Source organism: Panulirus ornatus, chromosome 8 (assembly GCF_036320965.1).
Source record: "Panulirus ornatus isolate Po-2019 chromosome 8, ASM3632096v1, whole genome shotgun sequence".
Taxonomy (NCBI): Eukaryota; Metazoa; Arthropoda; class Malacostraca; order Decapoda; family Palinuridae; genus Panulirus; species Panulirus ornatus.
In genome coordinates, this window is record NC_092231.1 from 22399264 (window position 1) to 22421584 (window position 22321).

At 42.5% G+C, this 22321-nt stretch overlaps 1 protein-coding gene across 2 annotated transcripts in view; it reads right to left on the bottom strand.

The window, feature by feature from the left end:
• LOC139749871 (ankyrin repeat domain-containing protein 13C) overlaps window positions 1-22321 on the bottom strand; it is a 257041-nt gene that overhangs the window by 25732 nt on the left and 208988 nt on the right. For both annotated transcript variants that reach the window (XM_071664226.1, XM_071664227.1), the window contains exon 10: window positions 885-1002. In XM_071664226.1, the coding sequence (XP_071520327.1) occupies window positions 885-1002 (118 nt within the window). The remainder of the gene's footprint in view (window positions 1-884; window positions 1003-22321) is intronic.

Below are 22321 nucleotides of genomic sequence, written 5' to 3' on the forward strand. Positions count from 1 at the left end.
CCTTTTTTTGTCTGTTCCTGGCACTGCCTTGGGGGGGGGGGGGGGGGGGGGGGATGCTATTTTGTCTGTGGTGGTGTGGTGACAGGAATGGATGAAGGCAGCAAGTATGGATATGAACATGTATCTATATGTCCATGTATATGTATGTATACGTTGAGAGGTTATTATCATTTTTTCATTATACTTCGTCGCAGTCTCCCGCACCAGCAAGGTAGTGCAAGGAAACAGACGAAAGAATGGCCCAACCCACCCACACACACACACGTCCACACACGCACATATACATACCTATACATTTCAACATATACATATATATACATACACAGACATATACATATATACACATGTACATGATTCATACTTGCTGCCTTTCTTCATTCCTGTTGCCACCCCATCACACATGAAATGACAACCCCCTCCCCCTGTACGCGTGTGAGGTTGCACTAGGAAAAGAGCTTAGTTTCACATTCTTTTAATTTGTAATTAATCCTGATGGAAGAAGAGAGGGAACTTACAAGAAACTCTATGTGGCAAAAAAGATTGACAAAATTCCAGTATTTGATTCACTCTGATATAAATCAAATGAGTTCCAATGAGGTGAAATGAGCTAAGCAGTATTATCCACCTATTCTTGCACCTTCTTAGAGAAAAAAGTTATATTATAATTTTAGTTTTCCAAATATCACATTTAAGCAATTATGCCTCGAAACATAATACCCAACAGATAGTCACAGTCAGTTATAAATCTTCATGAGCTTTCTTTTTGGGGGGATTCCACATCTTAAGAGCAACATAGGCCATGTTAAAAATATATGGTCAGTTTAATAATCTGGATGACAGAAACCTTGAGTTATGGTATGGATGCATTCAAGAACAACACTTACCTATTAGGATCCTCTCTATAACCTAAGGGAACTTCAAAATAGGAGTCAGGTATGTCCTCTTGAAAAGCAAATTCTTGGAATGTAATCTTCGCTGAAACTGTTGGCAGGATTGGAATATCTGAAAAGAAAAGATTTTGAGCTTCTTAAAATCTATCTCTTCCTAGTGAACAGAGCTATGGACAAAAGAAATAGGACAATCCTGCTTCCTTTGGGGTGTTTTAATATCTCATGTCTAGCAACCTTAGCATTAAGCTATTGCTAAATAATGGATATTCACAGCATATGAGTACTGAAATTGCAATGGGTATCTGGAAACAAATCAAATACATCTTCCTCATTTCTGATCCCAAAATTTACACTGCAGACTAAGGTAGAGGTGGTGATTATAAGAACAATTTGTTTCAGTGCCTAAACCAAGCTTATCAAGGACCACCTATTTTGCCCAGTGCACTCTCCTAATCTTAGCACTCCATTTATTCATGTCACTCTCAGCAATGATTTTTGGCAAATTTTCATTTTGTTTATGTCATGAATCAACAAAGAACTAACAGAAATTTTCTGGTAGATGAATTAGAGACTGGTCTCCCTAATGAGTACAGTGTGTAAGATTCTGGATAAAATTATTAGAGAATAGGGTATGACATTCTTGAGGGGAGAAACCAAAGCTGGTATGAAAATTGGTTCTGAAGACAAGACAAGTGAAAGAATGTCTCTATATGATTATCATTTAGCAGAAAATAAGCTTCAGGATTCTGTATATAGGAAGGGCTTGGGAAAGGATACTCTACCTACTCTGTTGCCAAAAAAGCCCCATATTTGGAGAATAAACACATCTGCTGGCAAATACCAGAATAACTTTCAAGTATATGGAAAAAGGAAATATTCAGCAACCTATTTGTATCCTACAAAAGGCCAAAACTTAAATATGCCTCTCTAGTTTGATCCCAGCACCTAAAGAACTACCAGAAAAGGTCTAGAGGAGGACAACAAAGATGGGACCACAATTATGAGCTGAATTACAAGGGGAAGGCTAAAGTTTGTAAATCTGCCCACCCTGGAAGAAAGAAAAAAGTGAAGGTGACTTTATAACAACATTTGAATTTTAAAGCAGATAGATGATACACATAGTCAACAGTTCTTTGAGAGATGCTGGTTTAGAGCAACTGGGGAACGTAACATGAAATTAAGCAATAAACTTGTTGAAAAATATATAAAGGAGTACTTTTATGGCATGGTGTAACATGCATGTGGTATGAGAAAGGTGGGAGGTGAGCAGATTAGAAAGGTTAGTGAATGGTGAGATGAAGAAGTAAGACTGTTAGTGAAAGAGGAGAGAGAGGCATTTGGACGATTTTTGCAGGGAAGTAGGGCAAATGACTGGGAGATGTATAAAAGGAAGTGGCAGGAGGTTAAGAGAAAGGTGCAAGGGGTGAAAAAGAGGGTAAATGAGAGAGAATCATTAAATTCTAGGGAGAATGAAAGGAGGAAAAAAAAAATTGTGTAAGACAGGAGAGAACAAATGGGAACATCGGTGAAGGGGGCAAATGGGGAGGTAACAACAAGTAGTAGTGAAGTAAGAAGATGGAGAGAATATTTTGGGGGTTTCTTGAATGTGTTTGATGACAGAGAGGTAGATATAGGGCGTTTTGACTGGAGTGGTGTACGAAGTGAGAGGGTGAGGGAGAATGGTTTGGTGAACAGAGAAGAGGTAGTGAAAGCTTTGCTGAAGATAAAAGCCAGCAAGGCGATGGGTTTGGATGGTATTGCAGTGGAATTTATGAAAAAAAAAAAAAAGGGGGTGACTGTGTTGTAGATTGGCTGGTAAGGATATTCAATGTATGTATGGATCATGGAGAAATGCCTGAGGATTGGTGGAATGCATGCATAGTGCCACTGTACAAAGGCAAAGGGGATAAAGGTGAGTGTTCAAATTACAGAGGTATAAGTTTGTTGAGTATTCCTGGGATATTACATGGGAGGGTATTGAGTGAGAGGCTGAAGGCATGTACAGAACATCAGATTGGGGAAGAGCAGTGTAGTTTCAGAAGTGGTAGGGGATGTGTGGATCAGGTGTTTGCTTTGAAGAATGTATGTGAGAAATACTTAGAAAAACAAATAGATTTGTATGAAGCATTTGTGGATCTGGAGAAGAATTGTGATGGGGTGGATAGAGATGCTTTGTGGAAGGTTTTAAGAGTATATGGTGTGGGAGGTAAGTTGCTAGAAGCAGTGAAAAGTTTTTACCAAGGATGTCAGGCATGTGTACAAGTAGGAAGAGAAGAGAGTGATTGGTTCCCAGTAAATGTCGGTTTGCGGCAGGGGTGCGTGATGTCTCCATGGGTTTTTAATGTGTTTATGGATGGGGTGGTTAGGATGGTGAAAGCAAGAGTTTTGGAGAGAGGGGTAAGTATGCAGTATGTTGTGGATGAGAGAGACTGGGAGGTGAGTTAGTTGTTTGCTGATTATATAGCACTGGTGGCTGATTCAGGTGAGAGTCTGCAGAAGTTGGTGACTGAGTTTGGTAAAGTGTGTGAAAGAAGAATGTTGATAGTAAATGTGAATAAGAGCAAGGTTATTATGTACAGTAGGGTTAAGGGACAAGTCAATTGGGAGGTAAGTTTGAATGGAGAAAAAGTAGAGGAAGGGAAGTGTTTTAGATATCTGGGAGTGGATTTGGCAGCAGATGTAACCATGGAAGTGGAAATGAGTTACAGGGTGGGGGAGGGGGCAAAGGTTCTGAGAGCATTGAAAAATGTGTGGAACGCAAGAACATTATCTCAAAAAGCAGAAATGGGTATGTTTAAAGGAATAGTGGTTCCAACAATGTTATATGGTTGCGAGGCATGGGCTATAGATTGGGTTGTGCTGAGGAGGGTGGATGTCTTGGAAATGAGGTGGTTTGATCAAGTAAGTAATGAAAGAGTAAGAGAGATGTGTGGTAATAAAGAATGTGGCTGGGAGAGCAGAAGAGGGTGTAATGAAATGGTTTGGTCACATGGAGACAAAGAGTGAGGAAAGATTGACAAAGAGGATATATGTGTCAGAGGTGGAGGGAACGAGAAGTGGGATACCAAACTGGAGGTGGAAGGATGGAGTGAAAAAGATTCGGGGTGATCGGGGACTGAACATGCAGGAGGGTGAAAGGCATGCAAAGAATAGAGTGAATTGGAATGATGTGGTATACAGGGGTCGATGTGCTGTCAATGGATTGAACCAGGGCATGTGAAGTGTCTAGTGCAAACCATGGAAAGTTTTGTGGGGCCTGGATGTGGAGAGGGAACTGTGGTTTCGGTGCATTATCCATGACAGCTAGAGACTAAGTGTGAATGAATGTTGCCTTTGTGGTCTTTTCCTAGTGCTACCTAGAGCGTGTGAGGGGAGAGGGGGTTGTCATTTCATGTGTGGCGGGGCGGCGACGGGAATGAATAAAGGCAGCAAGTATGAATTATGTACACGTGTATATATGTATATGTCTGTGTTTGTATATATATGTATACGGTGAAATGCATAGGTATGTATATGTGCATGTGTGGGCGTGTACGTATATACACGTGTATGTGGGTAGGTTGGGCCATGCTTTCGTCTGTTTCCTTGCACTACCTTGCTAACACAGGTGACAGCGACAAAGTATAATAAGAAAAAAATGTTTGAATGGAGAAAGGCTGGAGGAAGTCAAGTGGTTTAGATACTTGGGAGTGGACTTAGCAACAGATTGAACAATGGAAGCGGAAGCGAGTTGCAGGGGTGGGGAAAGGAGTGAAGGTTTTGAAAGGCGAGAATGTAATCTTGGAGAACAAAAATGGGTATGTTTGAAGGAATAGTGGTTCCAACAATGTTATATGGTTGCAAGGCATGGACTATAGATAGGGTTTTGCGGAGGATAGTAGATGTGTTGGAAATGAGATGTTTGAGGACAATATGTGGTGTGAGGTGGTTTGATTGGGTAAGTAATGAAAGGGTAAGAGAGATGTGTGGTAATAAAAAGAGTGTGGTAGAGAGAGCAGAAAAGGGTGGGCTGAAATGGTATGGACACATGGAGAGAATGAGTGAGGAAAGATTGACAAAGAGGATATATGTGTCAGTGGTGGAGGAAAGAAGGAGAAGTGTGAGACCAAATTGGAGGTGGAAGGATGGAGTGAAAAAGATTTTGAGTGATTGGAGCCTGACCCTACAGGAGGGTGAGAGGCGTGCAAGGAACAGAATGAATTGGAACGATGTAGTACACTGGGGTCGATGTACTATTAATGGATTGAACCAGGGCATGTGAAACGTCTGGTGGAAACCATGGAAAGGTCTTTGGGGCCTGGATGAGGCAAAAGAGCTGTGGTTTCAGTGCATTACACATGACAGCTAGAGACTGAGTGTGAACAAATGTGGACATTTTTTCATATGTTAATAGCACTGCCTCACTGGGGGGATGCTATTTCATGTGAGGCAAAGGGAATGGATGAAGGCAGCAAGTATGGATATGTACATGTGTATATAAGTCTGTGTATGTATATGTATGTATGCATTGAAATGTATATGTATGCATATGTGCATGTGTATATACATGTGCATGTGGGTGGGTTGGGCCATTCCTCTTCTATTTCCTTGCGCTACCTCCTTAATGCGCCAGATGGCTGTTAAGTATAATAAGTATGTGTATGTGAGTGGATGGGCCATTCTTAGTCTATTTCCTGGTATTACCTTGCTGGCATGGAAAGGGCAACCAAGTATGGAAAAAAAAATACATACACATACGTATATACACATCTACATATTCATACTTGCACGCCTTCATTCATTACTGACTCCACCCCACTCCACAGGAAACAGCTCAAAATGCACGATGGAATAAAAAAAAGATAGCATATACATTCTCTTCTTTTCCCTCACAACTAATCGCCACCTCCATGTCAGCAATATAGTGCAGGGTAACCATATGAGAAGAGGCCACATCTGATAGAGTATGAATGAAAGTGGCCATTTATGTCTGTTTTTTTGCAGTACCTCGCTGATACACGGGGTGGTAATGCTTTCCTGTAGGGCCAAGTGGCACTGGGAATGGACGAAGGCAAGCAAGTACGAATATGTACATGGGTATGCATATATATATGGCTGTGAATGAGTAAGCATATGTATGTATTTATCTATTTTTATTATTTATTTCACTTTGTCGCTGTCTCCCGCATTAGCGAGGTAGCGCAAGGAAACAGACGAAAGAATGGCCCAACCCACCCAAATACACATGTATATACACACACGTCCACACACAAATATACATACCTATACATCTCAACGTATACATATATACACACACACAGACATATACATATATACACATGTACATAATTCATGATGTCTGCCTTTATTCATTCCCACTGCCACCCCGCCACACATGAAATAACAACCCCCTCCCCCCTCATGTGTGCGAGGTAGTGCCAGAAAAAGACAACAAAGGCCCCATTCGTTCACACTCAGTCTCTGGCTGTCATGTAATAATGCACCGAAACCACAGCTCCCTTTCCATATCCAGGCCCCACAGAGCTTTCCATTGTTTACCCTAGACACTTCACATGCCCTGGTTCAATCAACTGACGGCATGTCGACCCCGGTATACCACACTGTTCCAATTCACTCTATTCCTTGCACGCCTTTCACCCTCCTGCATGTTCAGGCCCCGATCACACAAAATCTTTTTCACTCCATCTTTCCACCTCCAGTTTGGTCTCCCACTTCTCCTCGTTCCCTCCACCTCTGACACATATATCCTCTTTGTCAATCTTTCCTCACTCATTCTCTCCATGTGACCAAACCATTTCAAAACACCCTCTTCTGCTCTCTCAACCACACTCTTTTTATTACCACACATCTCTCTTACCCTATTATTACTTACTCAATCAAACTACTTCACACCACATATTGTCCTCAAACATCTCATTTCCAGTACATCCACCCTCCTGCGTACAACTCTATCCATAGCCCATGCCTCACAACCATACAACATTGTTGGAACCACTATTCCTTCAAACATACCCATTTTTGCTTTCCGAGATAATGTTCTCGACTTCCACACATTCTTCAAGGCTCCCACAATTTTCGCCCCCTCCCCCCACCCTATGATTCACTTCTGTTTCCATGGTTCCATCCGCTGCCAGATCCACTTCCAGATATCTAAAACACTTCACTTCCTCCAGTTTTTCTCCATTCAAACTTACCTCCCAATTAACTTGACCCTCAACCCTACTGTACCTAATAACCTTGCTCTTATTTACATTTACTCTCAACTTTTTTCTTTTGCACACTTTACCAAACTCCGTCACCAACTTCTGCAGTTTCTCACATGAATCAGCCACCAGCGCTGTATCATCAGCGAACAACAACTGACTCACTTCCCAAGCTCTCTCATCCCTAACAGACTGCATACTTGCCCCTCTTTCCAAAACTCTTGCATTCATCTCCCTAACAACCCCTTCCATAAACAAATTAAACAACCATGGAGACATCACACACCCCTGCCGCAAACCTACATTCACTGAGAACCAATCACTTTCCTCTGTTCCCACACATACACATACCTTACATCCTTGATAAAAACTTTTCACCGCTTCTAACAAGTTGCCTCCCACACCATATATTCTTAATAACTTCCACAAAGCATCTCTATCAACTCTATCATATGCCTTCTCCAGATCCATAAATGCTACATACAAATCCATTTGCTTTTCTAAGTATTTCTCACATACATTCTTCAAAGCAAACACCTGATCCACACATCCTCTACCACTTCTGAAACCACACCGCTCTTCCCCAATCTGATGCTCTGTACATGCCTTCACCCTCTCAATCAATACCCTCCCATATAATTTACCAGGAATACTCAACAAACTTATACCTCTGTAATTTGAGCACTCACCTTTGTCCCCTTTGCCTTTGTACAATGGCACTATGCAAGCATTCCGCCAACCCTCAGGCACCTCACCATGAATCATACATACATTAAATAACCTTACCAACCAGTCAACAATACAGTCACCCCCTTTTTTTAATAAATTCCACTGCAATAACACCCAAACACGCTGCCTTGCCAGCTTTCATCTCCCGCAAAGCTTTTACTACCTCTTCTCTGTTTACCAAATCATTTTCCCTAACAATCTCACTTTGCACATCACCTCGACCAAAACACCCTATATCTGCCACTCTATCATCAAGGACATTCAACAAACTCTTGCATTCACCTCCCTGATAACCCCATCCATAAACAAATTCAACAACCATGTAGACATCACACACCCCTAACGCAAGCTGACATTCACTGAGAACCACTCACTTTCCTCTCTTCCTACTCGTACACATGCCTTACATCCTCGATATAAACTTTTCACTGCTTCTAGCAACTTACCTCCTACACCGTATACTCTTAATACCTTCCACAGAGCATCTCTATCAACTATTATCATATGCCTCCGAATCCATAAATGCCACATACAAATCCATTTGCTTTTCTGAGAATTTCTCACATACATTCTTCAAAGTAAACAACTGATCCACACATCCTCTACCACTTCAAAAACCACACTGCTCCTTCCCAATCTGGTGCTCTGTACATGCCTTGACCCTCTCGATCACTACCCTCCCATATAATTTCCCAGGAATACTCAACAAACTTATACCTCTGTAATTTGAACACTCACCTTTATCCCCTTTGCCTTTGAACAATGGCACTATATATGCATTCTGCCAATCCTCAGGCACTTCACCATGAACCATACATACATCGAATATCCTCACCAACCAGTCAACAAGACAGTCACCCCCATTTCCAACAAATTCCACAGCAATACCATCCAAACCTGCTGCCTTGCCGGCTTTCATCTTCCACCTTATCATTATCATTAGTATCATTATTATTATCATCATCATTATTATTATTATTATTATTATTATCATTATCATTATTTATATCTATTCATTTATTTTGCTTTGTCGCTGTCTCCCGCGTCAGCGAGGTAGCGCAAGGAAACAGATGAAAGAATGGCCTAAACCACCCACATACACATGTGTATACATACGCGTCCACACACGCAAATATACATACCAATACATCTCAACGTATATATATAACAAGTAGTGGTGATGTGAGAAGGAGATGGAGTGAGTATTTTGAAGGTTTGTTGAATCTGTTTGATGATAGAGTGGCAGATATAGGGTGTTTTGGTCGAGGTGGTGTGCAAAGTGAGAGGGTTAGGGAAAATGATTTGGTAAACAGAGAAGAGGTAGTGAAAGCTTTGCGGAAGATGAAAGCCGGCAAGGCAGCAGGTTTGGATGGTATTGCAGTGGAATTTATTAAAAAAGGGGGTGACTGTATTGTTGACTGGTTGGTAAGGTTATTTAATGTATGTATGACTCATGGTGAGGTGCCTGAGGATTGGCGGAATGCGTGCATAGTGCCATTGTACAAAGGCAAAGGGGATAAGAGTGAGTGCTCAAATTACAGAGGTATAAGTTTGTTGAGTATTCCTGGTAAATTATATGGGAGGGTATTGATTGAGAGGGTGAAGGCATGTACAGAGCATCAGATTGGGGAAGAGCAGTGTGGTTTCAGAAATGGTAGAGGATGTGTGGATCAGGTGTTTGCTTTGAAGAATGTATGTGAGAAATACTTAGAAAAGCAAATGGATTTGTATGTAGCATTTATGGATCTGGAGAAGGCATATGATAGAGTTGATAGAGATGCTCTGTGGAAGGTATTAAGAATATATGGGGTGGGAGGAAAGTTGTTAGAAGCAGTGAAAAGTTTTTATCGAGGATGTACGGCATGTGTACGTGTAGGAAGAGAGGAAAGTGATTGGTTCTCAGTGAATGTAGGTTTGCGGCAGGGGTGTGTGATGTCTCCATGGTTGTTTAATTTGTTTATGGATGGGGTTGTTAGGGAGGTGAATGCAAGAGTTTTGGAAAGAGGGGCAAGTATGAAGTCTGTTGGGGATGAGAGAGCTTGGGAAGTGAGTCAGTTGTTGTTCGCTGATGATACAGCGCTGGTGGCTGATTCATGTGAGAAACTGCAGAAGCTGGTGACTGAGTTTGGTAAAGTGTGTGGAAGAAGAAAGTTAAGAGTAAATGTGAATAAGAGCAAGGTTATTAGGTACAGTAGAGTTGAGGGTCAAGTCAATTGGGAGTGAGTTTGAACGGAGAAAAACTGGAGGAAGTAAAGTGTTTTAGATATCTGGGAGTGGATCTGGCAGCGGATGGAACCATGGAACGGAAGTGGATCATAGGGTGGGGAGGGGGCAAAAATTCTGGGGCCTTGAAGAATGTGTGGAAGTCAAGAACATTATCTCGGAAAGCAAAAATGGGTATGTTTGAAGGAATAGTGGTTCCAACAATGTTGTATGGTTGTGAGGCGTGGGCTATGGATAGAGTTGTGCGCAGGAGGATGGGTGTGCTGGAAATGAGATGTTTGAGGACAATGTGTGGTGTGAGGTGGTCTGATCGAGTGAGTAACGTAAGGGTAAGAGAGATGTGTGGAAATAAAAAAAGCGTGGTTGAGAGAGCAGAAGAGGGTGTTTTGAAGTGGTTTGGGCACATGGAGAGGATGAGTGAGGAAAGATTGACCAAGAGGATATATGTGTCGGAGGTGGAGGGGGCAAGGAGAAGAGGGAGACCAAATTGGAGGTGGAAAGATGGAGTGAAAAAGATTTTGTGTGATCGGGGCCTGAACATGCAGGAGGGTGAAAGGAGGGCAAGGAATAGAGTGAATTGGAGCGATGTGGTATACCGGGTTGACGTGCTGTCAGTGGATTGAATCAAGGCATGTGAAGCGTCTGGGGGAAACCATGGAAAGCTGTGTAGGTATGTATATTTGCGTGTGTGGACGTATGTATATACGTGTGGGGTATGGGGGGGTTGGGCCATTTCTTTCGTCTGTTTCCTTGCGCTACTTACACACACACAGACATTACATATATACACATGTACATAATTCATGATGTCTGCCTTTATTCATTCCCACTGCCACCCCGCCACACATGAAATAACAACCCCCTCCCCCCTCATGTGTGCGAGGTAGTGCCAGAAAAAGACAACAAAGGCCCCATTCGTTCACACTCAGTCTCTGGCTGTCATGTAATAATGCACCGAAACCACAGCTCCCTTTCCATATCCAGGCCCCACAGAGCTTTCCATTGTTTACCCTAGACACTTCACATGCCCTGGTTCAATCAACTGACGGCATGTCGACCCCGGTATACCACACTGTTCCAATTCACTCTATTCCTTGCACGCCTTTCACCCTCCTGCATGTTCAGGCCCCGATCACACAAAATCTTTTTCACTCCATCTTTCCACCTCCAGTTTGGTCTCCCACTTCTCCTCGTTCCCTCCACCTCTGACACATATATCCTCTTTGTCAATCTTTCCTCACTCATTCTCTCCATGTGACCAAACCATTTCAAAACACCCTCTTCTGCTCTCTCAACCACACTCTTTTTATTACCACACATCTCTCTTACCCTATTATTACTTACTCAATCAAACTACTTCACACCACATATTGTCCTCAAACATCTCATTTCCAGTACATCCACCCTCCTGCGTACAACTCTATCCATAGCCCATGCCTCACAACCATACAACATTGTTGGAACCACTATTCCTTCAAACATACCCATTTTTGCTTTCCGAGATAATGTTCTCGACTTCCACACATTCTTCAAGGCTCCCACAATTTTCGCCCCCTCCCCCACCCTATGATTCACTTCTGTTTCCATGGTTCCATCCGCTGCCAGATCCACTTCCAGATATCTAAAACACTTCACTTCCTCCAGTTTTTCTCCATTCAAACTTACCTCCCAATTAACTTGACCCTCAACCCTACTGTACCTAATAACCTTGCTCTTATTTACATTTACTCTCAACTTTTTTCTTTTGCACACTTTACCAAACTCCGTCACCAACTTCTGCAGTTTCTCACATGAATCAGCCACCAGCGCTGTATCATCAGCGAACAACAACTGACTCACTTCCCAAGCTCTCTCATCCCTAACAGACTGCATACTTGCCCCTCTTTCCAAAACTCTTGCATTCATCTCCCTAACAACCCCTTCCATAAACAAATTAAACAACCATGGAGACATCACACACCCCTGCCGCAAACCTACATTCACTGAGAACCAATCACTTTCCTCTGTTCCCACACATACACATACCTTACATCCTTGATAAAAACTTTTCACCGCTTCTAACAAGTTGCCTCCCACACCATATATTCTTAATAACTTCCACAAAGCATCTCTATCAACTCTATCATATGCCTTCTCCAGATCCATAAATGCTACATACAAATCCATTTGCTTTTCTAAGTATTTCTCACATACATTCTTCAAAGCAAACACCTGATCCACACATCCTCTACCACTTCTGAAACCACACCGCTCTTCCCCAATCTGATGCTCTGTACATGCCTTCACCCTCTCAATCAATACCCTCCCATATAATTTACCAGGAATACTCAACAAACTTATACCTCTGTAATTTGAGCACTCACCTTTGTCCCCTTTGCCTTTGTACAATGGCACTATGCAAGCATTCCGCCAACCCTCAGGCACCTCACCATGAATCATACATACATTAAATAACCTTACCAACCAGTCAACAATACAGTCACCCCCTTTTTTAATAAATTCCACTGCAATAACACCCAAACACGCTGCCTTGCCAGCTTTCATCTCCCGCAAAGCTTTTACTACCTCTTCTCTGTTTACCAAATCATTTTCCCTAACAATCTCACTTTGCACATCACCTCGACCAAAACACCCTATATCTGCCACTCTATCATCAAGGACATTCAACAAACTCTTGCATTCACCTCCCTGATAACCCCATCCATAAACAAATTCAACAACCATGTAGACATCACACACCCCTAACGCAAGCTGACATTCACTGAGAACCACTCACTTTCCTCTCTTCCTACTCGTACACATGCCTTACATCCTCGATATAAACTTTTCACTGCTTCTAGCAACTTACCTCCTACACCGTATACTCTTAATACCTTCCACAGAGCATCTCTATCAACTATTATCATATGCCTCCGAATCCATAAATGCCACATACAAATCCATTTGCTTTTCTGAGAATTTCTCACATACATTCTTCAAAGTAAACAACTGATCCACACATCCTCTACCACTTCAAAAACCACACTGCTCCTTCCCAATCTGGTGCTCTGTACATGCCTTGACCCTCTCGATCACTACCCTCCCATATAATTTCCCAGGAATACTCAACAAACTTATACCTCTGTAATTTGAACACTCACCTTTATCCCCTTTGCCTTTGAACAATGGCACTATATATGCATTCTGCCAATCCTCAGGCACTTCACCATGAACCATACATACATCGAATATCCTCACCAACCAGTCAACAAGACAGTCACCCCCATTTCCAACAAATTCCACAGCAATACCATCCAAACCTGCTGCCTTGCCGGCTTTCATCTTCCACCTTATCATTATCATTAGTATCATTATTATTATCATCATCATTATTATTATTATTATTATTATTATCATTATCATTATTTATATCTATTCATTTATTTTGCTTTGTCGCTGTCTCCCGCGTCAGCGAGGTAGCGCAAGGAAACAGATGAAAGAATGGCCTAAACCACCCACATACACATGTGTATACATACGCGTCCACACACGCAAATATACATACCAATACATCTCAACGTATATATATAACAAGTAGTGGTGATGTGAGAAGGAGATGGAGTGAGTATTTTGAAGGTTTGTTGAATCTGTTTGATGATAGAGTGGCAGATATAGGGTGTTTTGGTCGAGGTGGTGTGCAAAGTGAGAGGGTTAGGGAAAATGATTTGGTAAACAGAGAAGAGGTAGTGAAAGCTTTGCGGAAGATGAAAGCCGGCAAGGCAGCAGGTTTGGATGGTATTGCAGTGGAATTTATTAAAAAAGGGGGTGACTGTATTGTTGACTGGTTGGTAAGGTTATTTAATGTATGTATGACTCATGGTGAGGTGCCTGAGGATTGGCGGAATGCGTGCATAGTGCCATTGTACAAAGGCAAAGGGGATAAGAGTGAGTGCTCAAATTACAGAGGTATAAGTTTGTTGAGTATTCCTGGTAAATTATATGGGAGGGTATTGATTGAGAGGGTGAAGGCATGTACAGAGCATCAGATTGGGGAAGAGCAGTGTGGTTTCAGAAATGGTAGAGGATGTGTGGATCAGGTGTTTGCTTTGAAGAATGTATGTGAGAAATACTTAGAAAAGCAAATGGATTTGTATGTAGCATTTATGGATCTGGAGAAGGCATATGATAGAGTTGATAGAGATGCTCTGTGGAAGGTATTAAGAATATATGGGGTGGGAGGAAAGTTGTTAGAAGCAGTGAAAAGTTTTTATCGAGGATGTACGGCATGTGTACGTGTAGGAAGAGAGGAAAGTGATTGGTTCTCAGTGAATGTAGGTTTGCGGCAGGGGTGTGTGATGTCTCCATGGTTGTTTAATTTGTTTATGGATGGGGTTGTTAGGGAGGTGAATGCAAGAGTTTTGGAAAGAGGGGCAAGTATGAAGTCTGTTGGGGATGAGAGAGCTTGGGAAGTGAGTCAGTTGTTGTTCGCTGATGATACAGCGCTGGTGGCTGATTCATGTGAGAAACTGCAGAAGCTGGTGACTGAGTTTGGTAAAGTGTGTGGAAGAAGAAAGTTAAGAGTAAATGTGAATAAGAGCAAGGTTATTAGGTACAGTAGAGTTGAGGGTCAAGTCAATTGGGAGGTGAGTTTGAACGGAGAAAAACTGGAGGAAGTAAAGTGTTTTAGATATCTGGGAGTGGATCTGGCAGCGGATGGAACCATGGAAGCGGAAGTGGATCATAGGGTGGGGGAGGGGGCAAAAATTCTGGGGGCCTTGAAGAATGTGTGGAAGTCAAGAACATTATCTCGGAAAGCAAAAATGGGTATGTTTGAAGGAATAGTGGTTCCAACAATGTTGTATGGTTGCGAGGCGTGGGCTATGGATAGAGTTGTGCGCAGGAGGATGGATGTGCTGGAAATGAGATGTTTGAGGACAATGTGTGGTGTGAGGTGGTCTGATCGAGTGAGTAACGTAAGGGTAAGAGAGATGTGTGGAAATAAAAAAAGCGTGGTTGAGAGAGCAGAAGAGGGTGTTTTGAAGTGGTTTGGGCACATGGAGAGGATGAGTGAGGAAAGATTGACCAAGAGGATATATGTGTCGGAGGTGGAGGGGGCAAGGAGAAGAGGGAGACCAAATTGGAGGTGGAAAGATGGAGTGAAAAAGATTTTGTGTGATCGGGGCCTGAACATGCAGGAGGGTGAAAGGAGGGCAAGGAATAGAGTGAATTGGAGCGATGTGGTATACCGGGGTTGACGTGCTGTCAGTGGATTGAATCAAGGCATGTGAAGCGTCTGGGGTAAACCATGGAAAGCTGTGTAGGTATGTATATTTGCGTGTGTGGACGTATGTATATACGTGTGTATGGGGGGGTTGGGCCATTTCTTTCGTCTGTTTCCTTGCGCTACCTCGCAAACGCGGGAGACAGCGACAAAGCAAAAAAAAAAAAAATATATATATATATATATATATATATACACACACAGACATTATATACACATGTATATAATTCATACTCTCTGCCTTTATTCATTCCCATCGCCACCTCACCACACATGAAATAACAGCCCCCTGCCCCCTCATGTGTGCGAGGTAGCGCTAAGAAAAGACAACAAAGGCCCCATTCGTTCACACTCAGTCTCTAGCTGTCATGTAATAATGCACTGAAACCACAGCTCCCTTTCCACATCCAGGCCCCACAGAACCTTCCAAGGTTTACCCAAGACGCTTCACATGCCCTGGTTCAATCCATTGACGGCATGTTGACCCCGGTATTTCCACAACATTCCAATTCACTCTATTTCTTCAAGGCCTTTCACCCTCCTGCATGTTCAGGCCCCGATCACTCAAAATCTTTTTCACTCCATCTCTCCACCTCCAATTTGGTCTCCCACTTCTCCTCGTTCCCTCCACCTTCGACACATATATCCTCTTTGCCAATCTTTCCTCACTCATTCTCTCCATGTGACCAAACCATGTCAAAACATCCTCTTCTGCTCTCTCAACCACACTCTTTTTATTACCACTCATCTCTCTTACCCTATTATTACTTACTCGATCAAACCACCTAACACCACATATTGTCCTCAAACATCTCGTTTCCAGCACATCCACCCTCCTGCGTACAACTCTATCCATAGCCCATGCCTCGCAACCATACAACATTGTTGGAACCACTAATCCTTCAAACATACCCAATTTGGCTTTCCGAGATAATGTTCTCGACTTCCACACATTCTTCAAGGCTCCCAGAATTTTCGCCCCCTCCCTCACCCTATGATTAACTTATCGTTATCATTATTATTATTGTCATCTTTTTCATTTATTTATTTGTTTTGCTTTGTCGCTGTCTCCCGCATTAGCGAGGTAGCGCAAGGAAACAGACAAGAGAAAGGCCCAACCCACCCACATATACATATACATACATACATGTCCACACACGCAAATATACATACCCATACATCACAACGTATACATATATATATGCACACACAGACATATACTTATATACACATGTACATAACTCATACTGTCTGCCTTTATTCATTCCCATTGCCACCCCACCACACATGAAATAAGAACCCCCTCCCCCAAATGTGCCTGAGGTAGCGATAGGAAACGACAAAAAAGGCCACATTCGTCCACACTCAGTCTCTAGCTGTCATGTAATAATGCACCGAAACCACAGCTCCCTTTCCACAACCAGGCCCAACAGAACTTTCAATGGTTTACCTCAGATGCTTCACATGCCCTGGTTCAATCCATTGACAGCACGTCAACCCTGGTATACCACATTGTTCCAATTCACTCAATTCCTTGCAAGCCTTTCACCCTCCTGCATGTTAAGGCCCCGATCAATCAAAATCTTTTTCACTCCATCTTTCCACCTCCAATTTGGTCTCCCACTTCTCCTCGTTCCCTCCACCTCTGACACATATATCCTCTTGGTCAATCTTTCCTCACTCATTCTCTCCATGTGACCAAACCATTTCAAAACACCCTCTTCTGCTCTTTCAACCACATTCTTTTTATTACCACACATCTCTCTTACCCTATTATTACTTACTCGATCAAACCATCTCACACCACATACTGTCCTCAAACATCTCATTTCCAGCACATCCACCCTCCTCCACACAACTCTGTCCATAGCCCACGCCTCGCAACCATATAACATTGTTGGAACAACTATTCCTTCCAACATATCCATTTTGGCTTTCCGAGATAATGCTCTCAACTTCCACATATTCTTCAACGCTCCCAGAACTTTTGCCCCCTCCCCCACCCTATGATTCACTTCCGCTTCCATGGTTCCATCCGCTGCCAAATCTACTCCCAGATATCTAAAACACTTCACTTCCTCCAGTTTTTCTCCATTCAAACTTACCTCCCAGTTGACTTGTCCCTCAACCCTACTGTACCTAATAACCTTGCTCTTATTCACATTTACTCTCAACTTTCTTCTTTCACACACTTTACCAAACTCAGTCACCAGCTTCTGCAGTTTCTCACATGAATCAGCCACCAGCACTGTATCATCAGTGAACAACAACTGACTCACTTCCCAAGCTCTTTCATCTACAACAGACTGCATACTTGCCCCTTTCCAAAACTCTTGCATTCACCTCCCTAACAACCCCATCCATAAACAAATTAAACAACCATGGAGACATCACACACCCCTGCCGCAAACCTACATTCACTGAGAACCAATCACTTTCCTCTCTTCCTACACGTACACATGCCTTACATCCTTGATAAAAACTTTTCACTGCTTCTAACAACTTGCCTCCCACACCACATATTCATAATACCTTCCACAGAGCATCTCTATCAACTCTATCATATGCCTTCTCCAGATCCATAAATGCTACATACAAATCCATCTGCTTTTCTAAGTATTTCTCACATACATTCTTCAAAGCAAACACCTGATCCACACATCCTCTACCACTTCTGAAACCACACTGCTCTTCCCCAATCTGATGCTCTGTACATCCCTTCACCCTCTCAATCAATACCCTCCCATATAATTTACCAGGAATACTCAACAAACTCATACCTCTGTAATTTGAGCACTCACTCTTATCCCCTTTGCCTTTGTACAATGGCACTATGCAAGCATTCCGCCAATCCCCAGGCACCTCATCATGAGACATACATATATCAAATAACCTTACCAACCAGTCAACAATACAGTCACCCCCTTTTTTAATAAATTCTACTGCAATACCATCCAAACCCACTGTCTTGCTGGCTTTCATCTTCTGCAACGCTTTTACTACCTCTTCTCTGTTTACCAAATCATTTTCCCTAACCCTCTCACTCTGCACATCACCTCGACCAAAACACCCTATATCTGCCACTCTATCATCAAACACATTCAACAAACCTTCAAAATACTCACTCTATCTCCTTCTCATATCACCACTACTTGTTATAACCTCCCCATTAGCCCTCTTCACTGAAGTTCCCATTTGCTCCCTTGTCTTACACACTTTATTTACCTCCTTCCAAAACATCTTTTTATTCTCCCTAAAATTTAATGATACTCTCTCACCCCAACTCTCATTTGCCCTCTTTTTCACCTCTTGCACCTTTCTCTTGACCTCCTGCCTCTTTCTTTTACACATCTCCCACTCATTTGCATTATTTCCCTCCAAAAATCGTCCAAATGCCTCTCTCTTCTCTTTCACTAATAATCTTACTTCTTCATCCCACCACTCACTACAATTTCTAATCTGCCCACCTCCCACGCTTCTCATGCCACAAGCATCTTTTGCGCAAGCCATCACTGCTTCCCTAAATATATACCATTCCTCCCCCACTCCCTTTACCTCCTTTGTTCTCACCTTTTCCATTCTGTACTCAGTCTCTCTTGGTACTTCCTCACACAAGTCTCCTTCCCAAGCTCACATACTCTCACCACTCCTTTCACCTCAACATTCTCTTTTCTTTTCTGAAAACCTCTACATATCTTCACCTTCGCCTCCACAAGATAATGATCAGACATCCCTCCAGTTGCATCTCTCAGCACATTAACATCCAAAAGTCACTCTTTCGCGCGCCTATCAATTAACACATAATCTAATAACGCTCTCTGGCCATCTCTCCTACTTACATACGTATACTTATGTATATCTCTTTTTAAACCAGGTATTCCCAATCACCATTCCTTTTTCAGCACATAAATCTGCAAGCTCTTCACCATTTCCATACATAACACTGCCCACCCCATGTACACCAATTATTCCCTCTACCGCCACATTACTCACCTTTGCATTGAAATCACCCATCACTATAACCCGGTCTCGTGCATCAAAACTACTAACACACTCGCTCAGCTGCTCCCAAAACACTTGCCTCTCATGATCTTTCTTCTCATGCCCAGGTGCATATGCACCAATAATCACCCATCTCTCTCCATCAACTTTAAGTTTTACCCATATCAATCTAGAGTTTACTTTCTTACACTCTATCACATACTCCCACCATTCCTGTTTCAGGAGTAGTGCTACTCCCTTCCCCTGCTCTTGTCCTCTCACTAACCCCTGACTTTACTCCCAAGACATTCCCAAACCACTCTTCCCCTTTTCCCTTGAGCTTCGTTTCACTCAGAGCCAAAACATCCAGGTTCCTTTCCTCAAACATACTACCTATCTCTCCTTTTTTCTCATCTTGGTTACATCCACACACATTTAGACACCCCAATCTGAGCCTTCGAGGAGGATGAGCACTCCCTGTGTGACTCCTTCTGTTTCCCCTTTTAAAAAGTTAAAATAAAAGGCGGGAAGGGTTTCCAGCCCCCCCACTCCCGTCCCCTTTAGTCGCCTTCTACGACACGTGAGGAATGCGTGGGAAGTATTCTTTCTCCCCTATCCCCAGGGACAGTGATTATCATCATTATTACTATTATACTTGATCGCCATATCCCGCATCAGTGAGGTACCGCCAGGAAACAGACGAAGATTGGCCCATCCACTCATGTGCACATATCAAGAGATGAATGCATATACAGAGCATCAGAATGGGGATGAGCAGTGTGGTTTCATTAGTGGTAGAGGATGTGTGGATCAGGTGTTTGCTTTGAACAATACGTGTGAGAAATATGATAGGGTTGATAGAGATGCTCTGTGGAAGGTCTTAAGTGTATATGGTGTTGGAGGTAAGCTGCTGGAAGCAGTTAAAAGTTTTTACCAAAGATGTAAGGCATATGTACAAGTAGGAATGTCAGTCTGTAGCAGAGATGTGTAATGTCCCCATGGTTGTTTAACATGTTTATGGATGGGGTTGTTAGGGAGGTAAAAGCAAGTTTCGGAGAGGGGGTGAGTACGCAATGTGTTGGGGACGAGAGGGCCTGGAAAGAGAGTCAGTTGTTCGCCAATGATGCAGCTCTAGTGGCTGATTCGAGTGTGAAACTGCAGAAGTTGGTGGCTGGGTTTGGAAAGGTGTGCGAGAGGAGAAAGTTGAGAGTAAATGTAAATAAGAGCAAGTTTTATTAGGTTTAGGGTTCAGGGGCTAGTTAATTGAGACAAGTTTGAATGGAGAAAAATTGGAGGAAGTGAAGTGTTTTAGATATCTGGAAGTGGACATAGCAGCAAATGGAACCATGGAAGTGGAAGTAACTCACAGGGTGGGGAATGGGGCAAAGGTTCTGGGAGCAATGAAGAATGTGTGGAAGGAGAGCAGATTATCTTGGGGAGTAAAAATGGGTATGTGTGAAGGATAGTAGTTCCAACAATGTTATATGGTTGCAAGGCATGGGCTATAGTTAGGGCTGTATGGAGGAGGGTGGATATGTTGAAAATGAAATGCTTGAGGACAACATGTGGTGTGAGGTGGTTTGATTAAGTAATGAAAGGGGTAAGAGAGATGTGTGGAAATAAAAAGAGTGTGGTTGAGAGAGCAGAAAAGGGCATTTTGAAATGATTTGGACATATGGAGAGAGTGAGTAAGGAAAGAGTGACAAAGAGGATATACGTATCAGAGGTGAATGGAACAAGGTGAAGAGGAAGACCAAATTGGAGGTGGAAGGATGGAGTGAAAAAGATTTTGAGCGACTGGGGCCTGAACATACAGAAGGGTGAACGGTAAGCAAGGAACAGAGTGAGTCAGAATGATGTGGTATACTCTGGTCGACGAGCTGTCAATGGACTGAACCAAGGCATGTGAAACATCTGGGATAAACCATGGAAAGGTCTGTGGGGCCTGGATGTGGATAAGGAGCTGTTGTTTCAGTGCATTACACATGACAGCTAGAGACTGAGTGTGAACGAATGTGGCCTATTTTGTATGTTTTCCTGGTGCTACCTCACTGAAGCAGGGGGTAGCAATGCTGTTCTCTGTGGGGCATTGTAGTGCCAGAAATGGGTGAAGGCAAGCAAGTACGAATACATACATGTGTATATATGTATGTGTCCGTGTATGTGTACATATATGTATGTAAATGTGTATATGTTTGATATGTATATGTATGTTTATGTATGTGTATGGGCGCTTATGTATATATATGTGCATATGAGTGGAAGAGTCATTCTTCATCTGTCTCCTGGCACAACCTCAATGATGCGGGAAACAGCAATTAAGTATAATAGATAATATAAATAACATACATATAGGTAAATTAACAAAATATATTGCTATAAATGAAATTGTACCAATCTTTGAAAATAGAATACTGTATTCCTCACTATCTATCTATCTACATCTCTGATGCCTATTCCCTGTGTGAACTCCTATTAAGGTAGGGGGGCCCATGGCAAAAGTCTCCACTTATCCCTGTACTTATATGCCTCCCTCGCATACACCATTCCACACGTTCTTCCACCATTTCTCTCCCTGCAGCGCTCTTCCACTGTATTTCCACATGTCACAGTTAGTCTTCCTCTCACACTAACCCATTCAATCGTATCTCCTTGTGAACTCCATCTTGCATTTTTTCACATGCCCAAACCATCTTAAAGTATTATGTTTCACCCGCCCTACCACTCCACAATACATTCCCTACCACACCACATCTCGTACACTCCCTCATTTCTTTGTTCATTCCATCTGGTCATACCACATGCTCCTCTCAAACAGTCTGGATTCTTGACCTCTATGACTCATTCTACATCCATTTTTTGCCAGCATAGGTCAAGGAAGACAGGCCATGCTGTCTCTTAATCATTTCTTTATTTCCATATTCATACCTCTACCCTTTATTATTCTTTTAAGGGACTTGATGACTCTTCAACCCTGTACTGCTCTCTCCCTTATCCCTCCTTCAGTATCACCAAATTTATCCAAGACAACTCCT